Below are 18752 nucleotides of genomic sequence, written 5' to 3' on the forward strand. Positions count from 1 at the left end.
AGTAAACCCTTACTTTACTTTTTCAAGGGAAAAGTATTTAAATTACAGTAATTAATTACTTAGTAATGCATTACACCCAACACTGTATATGTACTTTTTATGGTATGAAAACAATGCCAAATGGCAGAAAAAAAGAAAAAACTTTTTTTTTATTCATGCAAAATATAAATAAAACATATTTTTGAGTTGGAGTGAAATGTGACCTGGACATGTTTTCGAGAGATTCACCTCGTGAGACACATTAGTCTAGTATTGTTTGCTTTACTTTGACATGTGACAAGTTTTGACAATACTTAAGTATTTGCTTTGCTCTAGATATCACTCACAAGCAGACACTCAAGAATCTATAGATCTGTTGGATCCAAAACCCTTTGAAATATTGTGAAACCAAACAAGCAAACTAATTCTTTGATTTTAACAAGCTACTGCTATTTATCATGTGATTCAAAAACTGCCCGAGAGTGTGAGCCGTGCAGCGTTTGGTGCCAAAAAGCAAAATGTGGTGTTAGAATAACTGTTCTCCTTAATTTACTCCAGGATGTTTAGAAGAGGAAACCAGAAACTCCTGCGGGAAGTCCCTGTATTTTTGAGCTACATTACAGTTAATGATAAACGGGCTCATCCAAGGTTGTTCTTTACTAAAATACAGGAAAACTGTGACCATGAAATATTTGGACTTTGGAGCAGACGCACTAATGAGTCTGAGTAAACATTAGTAAAAGCCTGTTCACACCAAGAACAATAACGATATAGTTTATACTAAATAGTAAACTAAAAATGTATCTAAAAATAAAAGAATGGCAGAGTCCACAACTACATATGACGACACTGAGAAACAATATCGTTGGAATAACTTTCAGAATAATTTCCAAGAGCCAATCAGAATCCATCCTGCTTTAAAGAGCTCGAGCATTTAAAGTGACAGATGACAAAACTGCAGCGCGCTCTAAGAACAAACAGAACGATATCGTCCGCTGTGTGGACACTAATATAGTTATCGTTATAGTTATTATTCTCTGTGTGAATAGGCTTTAAATCTGATTAGTAAATCAGACATTCAAATATAAATCTAGTATCACTTAAGGAACTTAATTAACTCAAAATTTGTTGTAGGTTATGTATGTATAGCAGTTTTTAAATAACTTTTTATAGTATTGGTAAGCAATGGTTCCTCACTTATTGTGAGGAATTATTACTGAGGCTATAAGTGAGGCTAAATGGCAGTTTCCCTCTTTTGAAAACAGTTCCCATGATTTGTTAAAATATTAATATATATACAATGTAGGCTATATAAAATATGATATATTATTATATCAATTACATACTAATAAGAAATATTACATAAACATTATATGTATACAGTATATTAAAATGTACTTTTATGTAAAAGCTTTTCTTTTAAAACAGTTCCCATAAATGCACACTTCTGTTCAAAGATTTTGGGGTCAGTAAAATGTTTTATTTAAATTAAATGAATGCTTTTATTCAGTAAGGACGTATTAAATCAAAAGTGACAGTAAAGACATTTATAATGTTGCATTCATATAAAAACTGTATGTTTCGCCAAATATATTAAGCCACACAACCTTTTTCAACATTGATATAATGATAAGAAATGTTTCTTGAGCAGCAAATCAGTGTAGAAACATTTCTGAAGGATCATGTGACACTGAAGACTGGAGAAATGATGCTGAAAATTCAGCTTTGCATCACAGAAATAAATTACATTATAAAATATATTCAAATAGAAAACAGTAATACTTCACAATATTGTTTTTTTTTACAGTATTTTTGATCAAATAAATCCACTGGTGAGAAGAGACTTATTTCAAAAAACATTAAATATTACAGACCCCAATCTTTTCAACAGTAGTGTATATAAAAATATACTATTAAATATTATGTTAATAAATCCACCGTGCCAACTATGGTATTATTTGAAACCTAAAACCATGTTAATCATAATTTTTAATTGTTATTAATTTGCCTGTGAGCCACTCCATATACGTATTTTCCATCCATGTTGTTAGCAATCCCCACTATGTACAGTAAAACAAAAAAAAATGGCACATACTGTAAACAGCCTTGGGCAGAAATACTGCAGGGGGAGGAAGTGGCATCAGCATTAGGTGTCAGACCAATAAACTCAGCACGTCAACACAGCTTAATATGAGAACATCAAAGACAGCAGTCCTCAAACAGCTTAACCGTCCCCACTCAGCACTCTGCATTAAACCATCCCAATGTGTGTGTGTGTGTGTGTTCAGTAAGCAGCTGACGGAGTGACATACCGCACTATAATGTTAGAAAGGTGACCTGAAGCGCAGTTCACAATGTGACAAGGCCTCATTGCCGTGGGATCTGGACGTTTTGTGTGATTTCACGAGCAGGTTTATGCTCTGCCACAAGCTACCTTCTCAAAACAGGTTACTTTTCAAACACGTTAAGTCATCCACAACAAACCTGGTTCAAATAACAAGGGGATAGAGTTGCAGAGCCTTATGACTATACACCACAGGAGGAGTAGCGTGATCAACAAGCGGAAGACAGAGAGGAAGCTTCGTCGTATTAGTAAAGACGTTTCGCATAACACTTCCACACATATTAACGTCAGAATGTCCAAGAGATCAAAACAGCTCTGATGTTACACACTCGCACATCTGTACGCGGAATGATTCATGACTCGGTGTGGGCGGTTGTAAGTTCGATCCTGAGCTGTACTCACCGGAGCGGATGCGTTCTGGCAGATGGGGCGAATGCTGCACTCCTCCACAGTAACAAGAGAAATGTCAGCCCTGAGCAGGTGCATTCGACTGTGGTGCCAAGGCCCGTGAAAATGTCAGTGAGCCACTCGGCACAGGAAAACCCTGCTCATGGGGCAAAACGTCACGGCTCTGTCCTACAGGTCCCTGACATCAATACTGCCCAATGCATATTGCATGGGATCTCCACAGCTGTCTACCTCAGTCCTCAGTACGGGGTTCACAGAAAGTCAGATGCCAACTGTAGACGTTCAAGTTAGATTCCTCCTCTAGGTTACAGTATTCAGTGCAAAATGCAACTGGGAATTGGATCTCGATTCCTAAGCCTAGTGGATGGTATCTAAATCAAAGAGTGAGAAAAGCATTCATGTGAAGGGCTCCAAGTGTGGCAGCTGAAGTAGACGCTCATTAAACTGCATTTAACTTTACAAGCCTTCCAAAGCCTCAGAAAACAAAAGCGCACTAAAGGTTGCATTGCAGTGGGACAGTTTGCTTAAATATTAAATATGTCATTATTTATTCACCCTCATGTTGATCCCAACATGTATGACTTTCTTTATTCTGTGGAATACAAAAGAAGATATTTTTAGAAATGTCCAAACACTAAAAATGTATTGGGGTTGATCTGAATATAATACTAGTTATGAATGTTTAATAGGTTTGAATAATAATAATAGAAACAGTTTAAACTGCCTTGATATAATGCTGTTCAGCTTTAAGAATACATTTCCCATAATGCTTTAAGGGGGTCTCACACCGGACGCGCAGCTCGGCGGCGCGCCGCGCAGCGCCACGTCTTTTAAATTCGAATACATTATATGAGAGTACACACACCGACGGCGCCTTTCGGCGTCTGTCCGCGGCGGCTCAGGACCGTGTTCAAAATCCTGCCGCGCCACAGAGCGCCATTTACATAGTTTTATATAAAATTTACATTTATGTGTCTCAAATCGTAGTTAATGTATATACAGACTTCACCATGTGCTGCAATATACATTTAGTTTTATATTTATTTACAGAAATCAGAAAATTGCTGATGTTATCAGATTTTCAGGTGAGAGTTGTCCTAGACGTGGCGTGGCGCGGCGCTGAGCTGCGCGTCCGGTGTGCGGCCGCCTTTAGAGAGAGCCCTGTGAGGAAGAGAACTGAGTGAATGATCCAATTACTGCATCCGAAAGCTTAAAAACGCTGCCTTCGGATGACGCATTCCAGGGTAGGAAGGCATCAAGGCACATCCAAATCCAATGTTAGCTTCACTTCCTGTCTCCTCAGATCTGATCAATTTTTGAAGGCAGCATAGATATATCCTTCACTGCCTTTGATATCCCACAATCCTGTGCTTTCCATTCTGTGACAATTGCACTTAAAAATAAAGCTGGCGTCTAAAAGTTGCGGTTGGTGGTCAGTTTGTGTTTAAATGTACGTTTTTGACCAACGTTTCCTACTTTTTATGTCATTTCTAGCGAGAAATTACTATTGTAGTCATTAAATATTCGCTTAGTTATCACCAAACCTCATTCTATTTTGCTGTAGATCATTAAACAGTTACGCTGCCTCAGAAGTCTGTCCCAAATCAATTTCATGAGGTGCCTTCGTGCGCAAACGCTGCCTGAAAAGTCATGGCCTGATAAACCAGCGAGGCAACAAGTCAGCTGCCTAAGTTTTTGGACTATTTCAAAGGTTGCGCTGGAGAAATGATTGAATCCCTATACAATACTGCACAAAACTTCAGTAAACAGTTAGTTTTATTTTATTTAGTTGTCAGTCATCATTATTTAGTTGTTTTGGTCACCATTAAATTACAGTATAAAGCTGTTGCTGGGGCGGCACCCTTTCAAAAGGTACATCTTTGTACCTGAGGAGTGCATATTAGTACCTCATAGGTTCTTATTGGTGCCAAACGTGTACATTTTAGTACCTAAATGGTACATACTAGAGCCTTTTTAAAGGGATACTCCACTTTAAAATGAAAATTCTGTCATCATATACTCACCCTCATGTTGTTTAAAACCTGTATGAATTTCTTTCTTCTGCTGAACAGAAAGGAAGATATTTACAGACAGGTACCAGACAGTTTCTGGTACCATTGACTTCCATAGTAAAAAAAAAAAAAAATACTATGGAAGTCAATGGTACCAGAAACTGTCTGGTACCTGTCTGTAAATATCTTCCTTTCTGTTCAGCAGAAGAAAGAAATTCATACAGGTTTTAAACAACATGAGGGTGAGTATATGATGACAGAATTTTCATTTTAAAGTGGAGTATCCCTTTAAAGGGTACCATCCCAGTGACCGCTTTTTGCACCATTTTTCTGAGAATGTACAGGCAAAATGTTCTTCTAAATATCCGGTTTTGGCATGACATGAAGGTGAGTAAATAATGACAGACGTTTTATTTTTGTGTGAACTATCTCTTGAACTAGGCTAACTACTTGATATCAGTGAGAGAATCACTAAAATTTTCAAATTATCGTTCTGGGAATGAAACGGTTGTGGTAAAACTGGTCTATCAGGACGTGTGTGTGCACCTCTATGGAAATAAGGGCACGGTAATAATCACACAGTAGAAGAGCCTGAGGGCTATATGTCTGTTCAAAACAACTATATGAATGCTCTCCTTCACCTGTTATCATAAACCATTTACTCTTGTTCAACTTTGCTACCACAACAAAAAAATCAATCAGAAATCAATGTCTTCCTTTTAATTTGCATTGACAAGAAACTGCTAAGATGCTAAGAACGGCTAAACCGTGAGCGATAATCTCACTAGATTTCAAAATCTCTTTCTCCGAATACAGAAAGGTGAGGGTCAAAGAAAGAAGTCAAAGGTTATGAAGGCTTGATTCAACCTTAAACATCTCTGAAATGTTAAGCTACTTCAAGACTACACATTATCACATGGTTATTTAAACAAAAATCTGTACTGTAACAACTAAAATGTTCATCCACAAGTTAACTATTTATTTCTAAATGCTTTAATTTGGCAAACAAACGGTAGTGTCATCAAAGTGCAATGCAATTGTGTGCTGTTTTCAGAACGCCTGGGGAAGTGGACAAATAAAAAAGCCTTTATCCTTTTCTCTAAGCACATGATCTTCACAGACAGCTTTGTTGAACCCCACAGTCATTACCAAGTGAAATCTCCATTGCAGCACAGAGTGTGGCTGCTCACTGAGCCCACTGGGGTCAGTACTGAAGGAAGAGGCTTTATGCACTATAATAAAAACTGGCAGTAAAACAAACGTGGACAATGAATGGTAACAGGCAGAGACAAGAACTGTAATAGGCTTCAGTGCCGAATGTTTTGTGAATATTCGTTCAGATAATGGCTAATCTGAGACCGTTCATCCTGCACTGTATGACCCAGTTATCTACCTCCTAGATCCTTCAGGATTTGACAGACCAATCACGTTTGAGTTTAAGTTTCTGGTCAGTGATTATTCTCTTTGGTCATCATCATAGTATAGCTTATTTGTGTACTACTACTATATAATGTAATACAAGAAGATTTTAAATGGGAGTGATTTATATTTACTCACATTTGACGTTTTTATGTTTTCATCAAATACTTATTTGCATTAGATAATATAATTCACATGGTCATCATTACAGCTAATTGGTGTACTAATATATAAATGTAAATAATTATATTCACTCGCATTTAAAGTTTATATGTATTCATATATTGCCTACTTATTTGCATTCGGTATTAAATTTCACAAACACTATGCTAATGCATTTAAATTTTTTGCATGTTATGGAAAATATCAAGACAATTCTGATCCCATATAGTAGCTACAACTCACAAATTTATCAATAATAATAATAATAAAATGGCAGAAATGATCAATCAATGTGATTTAATTTAAATTAAATTTATGACGAGGAACCGTTACAGTAACGTTACCTAAACTTTCTTGATAATTTATATGACATTACACATGCGAAAGACTATCTAAAACTGCTTAAAATGACGAAAAAGTTGTTCTGTAGCTAAGAAAGGGATGTTGGCAGGATGTTTTTTTTAAATTCAACGTACCTGTATTGTAAGTAATTCCCGATCCTGGCCGATTTTAAATCCTCTTGTTGTCAGCTGGATCCCGCTCCTCTGTTATCATCGAACTGCGTTGCTCCAATATAATAAAGCCATTTGAGGTACATTTCATCTGACCAATCACCTGTCATGTGCTGTAAGGGGCGGGACTTATCGCCACATGATTTCCATATTATAATTAAAATAAATAAATTAAAGTAACACTTTAGTCATAATAATGCGGTCAAAGTATAGTGGAACAATTTTAATTTGGTATAGGTAACGAGGAGGTAATATATTAAGAAGCACAAGAGCGGTGAAAACAAATGTCTTTAGTTTTAAATGTTTTGTCACAGTATGAATTAAACTCATAAAATAATCATTTTTCAATAACGTTGTTTGTAGTTTCGCCTTTGTCTTCAAATATGTTCTGTTACAACCACCACAGTCTATGGTTTCAACTAGTGACCACATGTTCAGGTAGTTCTGGAAATCTGTGGGGAGAATAGCAGCGCCATCTATTGTTCAGGCCGTTCAAATTCACCAATATGACAAATACAGATAACGTGCAAGTGCGCATGCGCTAACGGTCAGCGCAGGTACACGCATGCAAGCTAAAAACAAAATGTAAAGAGACGAAAGTATTTGACAATTCTTTAATGAATAGACTTCGAAGACTTTGTACTCAAAAGCATAATTAATTAGAGGTGTTAATACTGATACTTGGCATATCAATGAAAATCCCCAACAATCTTCATTAAATTATTATAGAATGATTTAAACAAGCAATAAAAAATTTAGCTGGAAAAGTTCATCGGTCAAAAACGGTGGGAGCAAGAACTGAAATTAATTAAATTATTACTTATAATTAAATAATAATTATCAATGATTATTTATTTCCAAAATGTGTCATAGAAATAATTAAAACCCACATTGTGCTTGTATGGTGCACATTATAATATTTCAATGCATGATCCACCTCAGAATTACTGTGAATTTGAAATGGTAACAAATTCTATACAAAATAATTTCTTTGAGAGACATATTCATTGGAGATCTTTTTTTATTTTATTTTTATAATGCTCTTTATTTCTAGTGTACTGCTGTTGGACAAAAAAATATTAAAAACAACTTTTATTGTCTCAAATCAATCATAGAAAGAGTGCAGATACGATACTAGCGGTCCTCTGACTGACCCGAGGAAGCCAAAGAGTCCTTTGTTTTTCAGGAAATTACAGTCTGGCACAACAACAAAGTGCACTACAAAGTGCTTTCCATTAAATGACAAGCAGATCAGATGTGATTGGGAAGAAGAATAAAGCACTGGTTAAAATGACCTTATTGTAACTGCCCTTTTGATTCTATGTAGAACTGAACTATCTTATATCTTCTTGATATCTAACTTATAGATGGTCTGATAACCATCATCCCAAGCATACAGATGCTTATCCTTGGGGTGGAAATGCAAACCGGAGTGGCTGGTGTAACGTTTTGGGAAGAAAAGCACAGGGATGCTCTCGGGGTAGATGGTGTCGTGGATATCAAACAAGCATCGGATGCTGGACCTTCCACCATAGTCGGTGTTGTAAACCACATATAAGGTGCCACAGATTATGAAAGCTGCTTCTGCATCACGGCTATTGCAACTGGTATCCCAAGTGTGCTCCACAGCCAGACTACTGTGGTCCAGCTTGGATATCACCAAGTTGCCGCCGAAGTCTGGGTCCGCATGGATCGACCAGAGCCCCATTTCGTCTAGGGCGAGATCCAGCAAGGTGTGAGGGCTGAGGGAATAAGCCGGCATTCGACCGGCTCCAGGAAGCAGCAAGCGATCAGCCACTGTGCGGTTGCTGAGGTGGACCTTCAGGATCTCATTGTTGGTGTCAGCGTTGTGGTAGTACACAAAGCCGTTGTTGACTACATGGCCGGTTCCATGCCAGGGAAAAGGAAGACGGATAACTTCCGTCTTTTTGGTGGATTTTGCGTCGGTGAAAGTCTTCAGAGAAGAATATTCTAATATTGTACTGTTTCGAGTGCCGCTAAAAAAGTAAATCTTTGCAGAACCCTTGGTCGGATCCTTCATCCAGGATCCATTGACGTTGCCTGCCCTCTTGACGATTTTGAGGGACTTGATACCCACAAGCTCCGAACTGCAGTCTGGAAGAATCAAGATAAAAAATCTATTTTATGCAGCTATAGCAATATAAGTTATTATAATTAAATATAATTATTATATTTATATATAGTAATGTAGATTACATCCTTTATTTACCATATCTTTTTTATAGGAATGCACAATTTATTGGTAACTAAGGCCCGGTTTAACAGACAGGGCTTAGATTAACGCAGGATTAGACCTTAGTTCAATTAGGACTTAGTAGCTTTTATAAACATGCCTTAGAAAAAATATTTTCCCCCCAAAAACCAAAAAAGTAAAAAAAAAGTCCTGAAAATTAAAATTTGTAGGGCTTAATTCCAAAATTATAGATGCCTAAACTTCTTATTTACCTTTGCCCTTAGGGATTACAGATGTCTTTTTTAGCTTGGCTTCTTTCATCTGGTGCTCGATCAGCGAGTCTTCAATGTCAACCAGAGCGGTGTCAGAGATCTTATTCTGCAGGTATTCCACATCTCTCTCCACTCGATCCATGCGCATAGCGATGGTATCAGTGTGACCTTTGACCTCTGATTTCAACACATTCATCTTGCTTGTTTGCCCGTGTATCTCCTTGGACATTTCATACATCCTTTGACTGAAGTGCTGGAAGTCCTGCTCACATTTGATCAGTCGTCCCTGTTCAGATGAATGCACAAAAATAACATGTGACTGATCACACTATATTAAAACTCAATATCATAAAATTAATAGAACGGCAACTGGTAAAACATCTACTATATTTAAATGTTAGTAATTTATATGTGTTTTGCTTGAAATTTAATTCAGTCTGAACACATAGCTAACCAGCTAAACCTTGACCCCCTGATTTGGCCAAGTAGGACAAGGATCAACATCCTTGTTAGTCTTGGAGCAACATTCCAAATTATCAGTCCCATTGTAGAGAAATGGAAAAAGAACCAACAATCCAGGAACACATACTTAACAAAATCACAGTATACAAAAAGAGTACTTTAGAAATAGTTATATCTGAACGTGTAGCTAATAGTAGGCTAAGCTTTAATCGTCCTAAAAGTGCCCAATGTACAATGTATTAAAATATTTTATTGGTTACTGTTAAAGCAAACATATTTGGCCACAAATAAGTTATCTTAGGGAAAAAAAATCTTACCTCCAGCTGCTGAAGTTGTCTCTGAAAATACTCCATCATAAAATCAGGAGTTGTCCTTTGAGTTTGAGCAGTTCCAAGCAAAAGAAGTATAGTTATCAATGACAAAAGCATGATGTATATTTCACCTCTTATATCTTTCCCTCTTGTTTAGTTTGTGTCATATAATAAAACCAAGAAAACTCCCTTTCTTATCTAATGTCAGTCTGCTAAAATGGAGCCAGGCGGAGTTCCAGAAGCAACTGGATGTTTGTTATTCAAATTCTGGAACTGTATTCGAAGGAAGATGCTGAGAAGGCAGGTCTTCACAAGCTGTGTTTTTAGTATTAATAAACTCCAGATGTCCTGACACGCTTTCACTCGATAAATCAAAACTGCAGATAATACGATTCAAATTACTGCATATTTACAGTATAATGTACACCATATTTGCCTCACCCCCCTTCAGTTTGTCGAGTCGATTAGCCTTTTAAGAGTTCAAGTTGGTAATTTGAGAGTAGGAAACACATCAGGACACCTTCAGGAGCTTCAGTCTGGCTGGCCGACGCAACCGTCATTTTTGGCCCACAAACAGACGCTTTCCTACCAAGTGACATGGGGGGAAGAAAATTACTTTATTCCTGGAAGAAGTTGTTTGAGCCATGTACTTCTTCTTTTTTTTTTTAAATGATTATATGAACCGATTTTATTTCTATTAGTACAAACTAAAATTATTAAAATTATTTTATTACTAAAACACTATTAGCATAACATTATTGCTAATATCTTTTAACTTTCTTTTAACATTTGTGACTCCCAGAGAAACTGTGGTGATTCTGTTTGTCCATCAGATGGCGCCTTAACACCAAAACAAAAATGTGAACTCTGGGAACAGGATTCACAAGTGTCCATTGTTGATTTTGTTTGCTAAGACCTATGGCTAAGACAATGAGAGTTTGTTTACATGGATTAAACATATATTCGTTTCCAACATCTCTGGTTTATCAGTGATTATCCGAAATTCAGCATTTTAACTTGGATAACTCACTTTAGACGTTGTTGTGCTTCTGACACCACTGGCCCAAATTCCGCTAGTCAATTATTTAGGCTGTTATATAATAGCATCATTCAAAATGATGCCTCATCTTAAATAGAAATCACAAAACAAGCCTTCTGCATTAACTAGGGTATCAGATCATATCTTTTTTATATTTGCCTCATTCATTTGCTTTTTACTGTATAGCCTTTTACTGTAGACTGCTTTTTTCATTTAATCAGAAATGACAATGTAGTAGCTCGGGCAATTGTCAAAAATGAGGTTTGCTTGTCACGGGTTGACTGGACTTGTTGTCAAAGAAAACACTGCACAAGGAAGCGACAGGCTCAAATGATGTAGAAACATTTGATGTGGAAACTTTTGTGGCCTAATTCAATCACAACTCTGCAAATCCAAGGACTTGATTTACTAAAGTAAAGCACACTGCAAATACATGAAGAGAAAATCAAAAACAACAACAAAAACTTCTATAGAACAAGAGCTATATTTATTATTTACCCTATTTTTCTATTTACAAGAAGAAATGAAAAACATTTTAAAACTATTTCAACACACATTGTCCCAAAGTAGTCCTACTTCCATTAATAACATTGTTTAAGTGGCTGGTGACCGAACTCTAACCTAGCACAGCGACACAAACCCATCATCAAAAGCTCCATTAGTGGAACAGTGTCTCTTCCAATGCTGAATGAGTTTAACAACATCCCATCTTCAGTGACTTCATGTCCCTGTCTCAAGCCCATAAAAGCTTTCTAATGTGTATGTCTGATATTAATATTTTTTGGGGGCTTATAACATCTCTGCTCTGGAGAGTTGCAACTAATGCTAATGGTTATGGTTATTTACACAAAAGACTGCACATAAAACAACAGTCCTAAAATTCAACAGGTAAATGACTAGAAATTAATGTGTTTATCTCTACAGTTGAACTTTTAAACACAATTGAATAAGCATGAAATGGTACATCTGTTCGGAAACATCACACAGACCCAAACATCCCTTTTGCCACCAAATGAGGGCATGCATGGTCCCCAAACAGTCTCCACAACTGAGCCAACCCTCTGACACACTTCCATAATTCCCTCTCATCTTTTTTTTATGGTTTTAGCCCTACATGCTCCCTGCTGTTTAGAACAACATACACAACAACACATTCATGACTTTGTCAGGAAACTTCAAAGCTGATTCCTGATAGATTTGCATCCTAAGCAGGAGTAGATATATAAAAAAAGACTAGGCCTTCAAATAGGCTTATATAGCATATGTCATTTAAACTACATATAGTGACAAATAAGGTGTTGCAAAGGCTTTTTAAATAACAGTCACATTCACTTTTTATTTTTTGAACATTTTAGAAAACTAATAACAAAAACTCTGAATGCACAGAAAAAGAAGACATCAACATCCCACATAAACGGGACAACATATTTAAATTTATAAGTGAAGTGTGTGATTTTTTTTTATGTTAAAATCTTAGCTGTACATAATCCATTTCTAGGTTAATTTTCCCGTAAAGTGTTTTGCACTGTCAAAAATGTGCTTCTTATTTGAGAATCCCAACCAGAACGCTAGTCCGATGGTATGAGTTTGGGGGGCGGGACTACCTGTCTCTCCGACCAATCACAGTCATGGGGAGTGTTTGGACAAGGGACCCTCATATAGGCGTCTGAAATCGCATACTCTCTTGAGTAGGTACTTATTTTGAATAAAAATATGTTCTATAGTATGAATGTGTGTAGTATGAATGTAATCTGGACGTAGCCTACTACATTCGCCATGTTGTCATTATCATGTGACCTACCAGTGCCAGTTACGTCACTTCACTGCCATTTATAAATTGTCTCCTGTGGCCTCATGGGATAGTAAAGTGTCCATCGTATGCACACTTCAGAATCTCGCCAGAAGAAATAGGTCATCTGGGTACTTTTTGAGTAGGCTACTGTGATTTCGGACATACTTCTTTTGTCACACTGTTTTTTTGCATAGTAGGGAAGTATGCGATTATGGATGCAGCCAGTGTCTAGTTTTCCGAAAAATGTTAGAAAACAATTATATAGTGTCGCTAGAGCCTTCGAAATTACCTACTTCACATTAAACATCGATTACCAAATAAAATCACAAACATCTATGAAATCAAGCAATGTGTGAAGATATAACAATTCTCTGTAAAGGGATACAGTAGATGTTTGGATTTTCATTGGAAGTTACACAGATTCAGGGTCTTGCCTACTTTGAGAAGAAACCAGGCACTGGATATTCTTTGCTTCAATCAAGGGTTATTGCTTAGCTGGAACAACTATAACATTAGGGATCCCTCAAGGCTCTATTCTTGGACTGGTTTTATTCAGACTTTATTGCCTTGCAGCCTCCTGGGAATGTTATCAGAGCAACTCTTTGATATTTGAAATGCTAAAACTCATGTTACGAGTTATTTAGATTTCTGGACACGCGCAGCTACTGCCCAGTCTCAGACTGAACATGTTATTATAAACTTGGCTTTGATCTCTTATACGGAATATTGTGTGGCACTAATTGTTTAATGATTCACCCAGTTGCTTTTTGATTAGGCTATTGTTATGACTCATTTAACTATTTGCTTTGTCTGAAACAAGAGTTGGTTATATTTACTGACCTTGTCACGAATGTCTTCTGTTTGATGTTTTCTTTGACTAGTTGTGGAAGTCTTTGTTTTGGTGATTGCACTTGCCTCACCTTGCAGCATTTATTAAACATGCTTTGAGAACCGAGACCTCAATGTCTTTCTTCTAAGCTTGCGCGGAAGAAAATTAATCACCATTGAAACCTCCCGTCTTGCACCTTGGGACTCAGTGGGAAAGCAAAGCAGTCTATTTATTCTTCTTTAATGTATACAAGGACTAGAATATTCATGTGTTGCGTACACATACTGTATTAGGGGAAAATACACTGGGAAAGCCTCATACCACAATCAAAATCTGGAAATAAACAGACAGTTAATGTTAATTTAGAACCTTTAAAGACATTTATTTTGACTCTAGTCAAAAAGAAAATAGTATTCTTACTTGTGGTTTCAGACTTTTGGACCCCCATGTATCTTAGTATATCTTACTGAGTTGAATCATCTTGACATCTGGTGACATTCCCATGCTGATATATTATGCACCATCACATACTCTAAGTGCTCCGGTGGTCTTGCTGAAACCTGATCCATGTTAGGCAGATTTGATAGATAGTGACACCCTTACAGGAATCTGACAGGAGGAAAAACAGAACACACACCCAGGCTACTTGTGCAAATTCTGACATATTCTATAAGAGCATTAACTTATTTTAATTGTTTTATGATCTTCCCTTGCATTTTAAGGTCTTCCCTTGCATTTTAACAATAAGTTAAGGTTAGGATCCAGATTTTACATTGGACATCAGGATGCAACTCAACACTTTTATTATTTATAAGTATTTGTTGCATATAAGTAAACAAAAATCTGTATCATATTTACTTTTACCTTAAACAGTTCATGCAACTTCTACCAGGTGAATGTGCTCCAAAATGTCATAGAGTTTGATTTCACACAACTTTTACCTTGCAATCAACAAAATATTTGAAGTTTTCTCATTGCATTTAAAGGTTAATAAGCTTATTCACTTCTCTGTCTTAACTATGGACGATTATATGGTTAGTTGCACTTTAGTGATTGCATTTAGCGTTGATTTAAACATCAGAATGAATCTGAGACCCATTTTTGAGTCGAGGTCCACAAACTGAAAACCACTGGTAAAAACATTGCACTTGACGTAAATGCTAAAGAACGAATTGTAATCATATCTCATTAGGGTTCAGTTGTAGTAATTCTCGAACCCATCTTAAACCATTCTTCGGATGAGACGTTAAACCAGGTCCTGACTCTTTGTGGTTATTTAAAATCCCAGGATGTCCCTGGAAAAAGAGTAGGGGTGTAACCCCGACATCCTGGCCAAATTTGCCCAATTAGCCTCTGTCCATCATCCTCTGAATCATCCATATATATATACCGATTGGCTTCATCACTCCATCTCCTCTCCACCAATAAGCTGGTGTGTCAAGTCAAGTCAAGTCAAGTTTATTTGTATAGCGCTTTTCACAATACAGATTGTATCAAAGCAGCTTCACAGTATTCAATTAAGATAATACAACAAAGTTTGTTTCAAGAGGAATTTATTAATTGATAAAATTAAATTAAATATCCCCAAAATATCCCCAACTGAGCAAGCCAAAGACAACAGTGGGAAAGGAACCGAAAAACTCCATCAAGTGACCTAATGGTGTCCTAAAACTCCATCAGGTGACCTAATGGAGAAAAAAAACCTTGGGAGAACCCAGGCTCAGTCGGGGGCCAGTTCTCCTCTGGCATTTATGAGCTAGAGGCCGGATTGTAGTTTGAACTGTAGGATTATATGAATGCCTGGCTGAAGTGATGCGACTTTAATCTAGTTTTAAACTGGGAGAGCGAGTCTGAGCAACGAACAGTATCAGGAAGACTATTCCAGAGTTTTGGAGCCAAATGTGAAAATGCTCTCCCTCCTTTGGTGGTTCTGGATATCCTAGGTATGACCAAAAGCCTTGAATTTAGTGATCTTAAAGTGGGCTTTATAAGTCAGTAGCAATACCTTATAATTAATACGGAGCTTTATAGGTAACCAATGCAGTGATGATAAAATCGGTGTTATATGATCATATTTTCTTGATCTCGTAAGAACTCTAGCGGCGGCATTTTGGACTAACTGTAGCTTGTTTATTGAGGATGCAGGACAACCAGCTAATAAAGCATGGTGTGTGGGGGGGGGGGGGGGATCTGGTGCAATATGGCTGCCGTCGCATCATACAGGTGGATGCTGCATATTGGTTGAAGAGATTCCCCCCTTCCATATGTAAAGCACTTTGATTGTTATTATTATTATTAAACATATTAAGGCATTTATTACATGTTCCTATATAAAATTTCATAATTGCATTTTTAGGAAATGCGAATGCAACGCATACATATTGTTCTCAGCCTACAGTACAACAGCATTAGCTGTTTAATATGTGCATTAAAGTATATTAACATGCATAAATGTTTGTGTGTACAATAAAGAGTTATCATGAGTAGCATCATATTGTTTGGACAACGATATATCCGTAGGTTGGAGCCTTAATTGTTCTGCGTGTGAATCGCACGATTAGTAGCCAGTAACAAACCGTTATTGGGTATTTGTGAGAGCATGGAATCCCCTTGATGATTAATCTAGATGGATGTTCAATCATTCACAGGGCTTTTCAAATAAGTGATGCATGCTAACCGTGAAACCCTAATTTTCCTGAATCCCCCTGGGTTGTAAATCCGAGACATGTAACCATAGCACTGCTCATCTAATTGGCTTCCATTTAAGGCTGGAGCCCCATGGGCTGCAATCGGCTATTCACCTTTGAACTTAAGTGAGAGGAGATGTACCTTGTGATGATTATAATAAGGATGATAGAGAAAAAAATAAATCACAGGCTTGTAGTTAAGAATATAATGGTTTCTATTTTGCATCAAAATAAGCTTGTAGCCACAAAAATGCTCTGCACTTGGTTTTTCTTGGCTAAATGAACCATCAATAATAGTTCCAGTGGACCACGGTAACATGCACCTGATGTCACTGATGTTTCAATGGCAAAACCGATTAACTAGTGTGCCATTTGAGCACACAGCATATGTTTGTCTAACCTATAATCTGATTTAGAAAGCACTTCAGAAAGTGTTCTCTTTAGCATGCATATATTAGCAGCAAAAATTACACGCTGCCATATCATATTCTGGCTTATGTGGATGCAACCCTTGTTAGCACACTCTCAAGTTTAATTTAAAGGTGCAAAAGGAGAAGAATTGAGGTAATGAACCAAATCATCCACGGATATGTCATCCAGCTTGCTGTCTGAACAGGTGTGTGGGGGATGTATAGTAATAGTGTAGTGGGGAGAATTGTCTCTGTAACTGGACTGCTACTACTGAAAATATGTTGTGCTATGGCTGCAGAATTTCACAGAAAACAGTAGTGCAATCTTTAGCTAGTCTTCTTTTTCAACTGTGTGAGTGTGAGAAAATTATCATCATTACATTTTTTGTCATTTTTGAGCCAAGGATCCCCTTTCACTTTTATACAAAGCAATAGTCGGGTTCCAAAGTAAAAAAATAAATATTTTGTACAAAACCTTAAACCTTTTAAGACAGACCCACTGTGAGCTACAATGTTGTTATTTTATGGCATATATGCATTTTTTTTTTTAACCATCATCCTACATTATTTCAACTAATTTTTTAAATAATCATGTTTAACAGCGAAAGTCCAGGTGAAAAATTACATCACCCATGATTCTGCAAAACATCGCCACCAAACAGGGAATTGTGACAAGCAAATGTGTGAAAAGAACTCCCATGAATATATATTTATTGTGTATTTATACACAAACAACATCTTTAAATTAATTTTTTTTTTTATTCGTCCATCGTTTTTAATTTGATTAATTAAAAATGGGATTGTAGTTACACATTCTTGTACCTTTTTTGCCCCAAATTAAGGTTTGTAATGGTGTGATTCACCTCGTAGCTGGTAGGTTTGGTTCATTGCTTATAACTCTTATGAGAGCACTCTGAAGGGAGCGTGGGATCAAAACTAGCTTGCTATTGCTAGCCTCTCCGAAATTCCCAACTTGATGAAAAAGCCCCATGATGAAGCTAACAGGCTGTTAACATGATCAGACAAAACTGACCAGGGATTTTAGGAAGACTAAGCCAAGTACAACTATTTCTACAGATCACTTTTGACATTTCAATCCATTTCATTGAAGATCTAATTAACGTGTATTAAATCACACAACAGGGATATGAAGCAAAAATTATTTGATTGGTGTATCACATCATAAAATGGTCACATTTAAAATTAAAATAACTCTTATAACTCCAGTAAACTATGGAGTGCCGCAGGGATCTGTGTTAGGCCCTCTGTTATTTTCAATATATATGATGCCACTTGGAAATATTATAAGGAAACATGGAATTAGTTTCCATTGTTATGCTGATGACACTCAAATATATATTTCATCAAGGCCGGATGAAAACGCTAAATTTTCCAAATTGACAGAGTGTGTTAAAGATATAAAAGATTGGATGACGCGTAATTTTCTTTTATTAAATCCAGACAAGACAGAGGTAATACTTATCGGTTCAAAAAACCGCCCACAAAACCTCGCACAATACAACTTTAACATCATAGGATGTCCTGTTACTTTATCCGCTACAGTAAAAGACCTGGGTGTTATACTCGATTGTAACCTGTCTTTTGAAAATCATATTTCATATGTTACAAAAACAGCCTTTTTCCACCTTAGAAACATTGCTAAGCTACGTAATATGCTATCAGTTTCTGATGCAGAAAAGTTAGTTCATGCATTCATGACCTCGAGACTGGATTACTGTAATGCCTTATTAGCTGGTTGTCCTGCATCCTCAATAAACAAGCTACAGTTAGTCCAAAATGCCGCCGCTAGAGTTCTTACGAGATCAAGAAAATATGATCATATAACACCGATTTTATCATCACTGCATTGGTTACCTATAAAGTTCCGTATTAATTACAAGGTATTGCTACTGACTTATA

At 36.8% G+C, this 18752-nt stretch overlaps 2 protein-coding genes and 1 long non-coding RNA gene across 3 annotated transcripts in view; 1 reads left to right on the forward strand and 2 right to left on the reverse strand.

Moving 5' to 3' along the window:
* Nucleotides 1–6931, reverse strand: part of ppfibp2b (PPFIA binding protein 2b) — a 56158-nt gene extending 49227 nt beyond the window's left edge. Inside the window, exon 1 of the mRNA XM_082158885.1 lies at nucleotides 6801–6931. The gene's annotated coding sequence lies outside the window, so the exon portion shown is untranslated. The remainder of the gene's footprint in view (nucleotides 1–6800) is intronic.
* LOC309489940 overlaps nucleotides 1–18752 on the forward strand; it is a 275593-nt gene that overhangs the window by 16179 nt on the left and 240662 nt on the right. The window lies entirely within an intron of this gene.
* On the reverse strand, nucleotides 7436–10660 carry olfml1 (olfactomedin-like 1). Its single transcript, XM_082160264.1, has 3 exons — nucleotides 10082–10660; nucleotides 9303–9588; nucleotides 7436–8951 (listed from the first exon to the last, which is right to left on the reverse strand). The coding sequence occupies exons 1-3, from the start codon at nucleotides 10190–10192 to the stop codon at nucleotides 8176–8178; spliced, it is 1173 nt and encodes a 390-aa protein (XP_082016390.1). The 5' UTR covers nucleotides 10193–10660; the 3' UTR covers nucleotides 7436–8175.

The sequence above is a fragment of the Leuciscus leuciscus genome, assembly GCF_965113295.1.
Source record: "Leuciscus leuciscus genome assembly, chromosome: 25".
NCBI classification, from domain to species: Eukaryota; Metazoa; Chordata; class Actinopteri; order Cypriniformes; family Leuciscidae; genus Leuciscus; species Leuciscus leuciscus.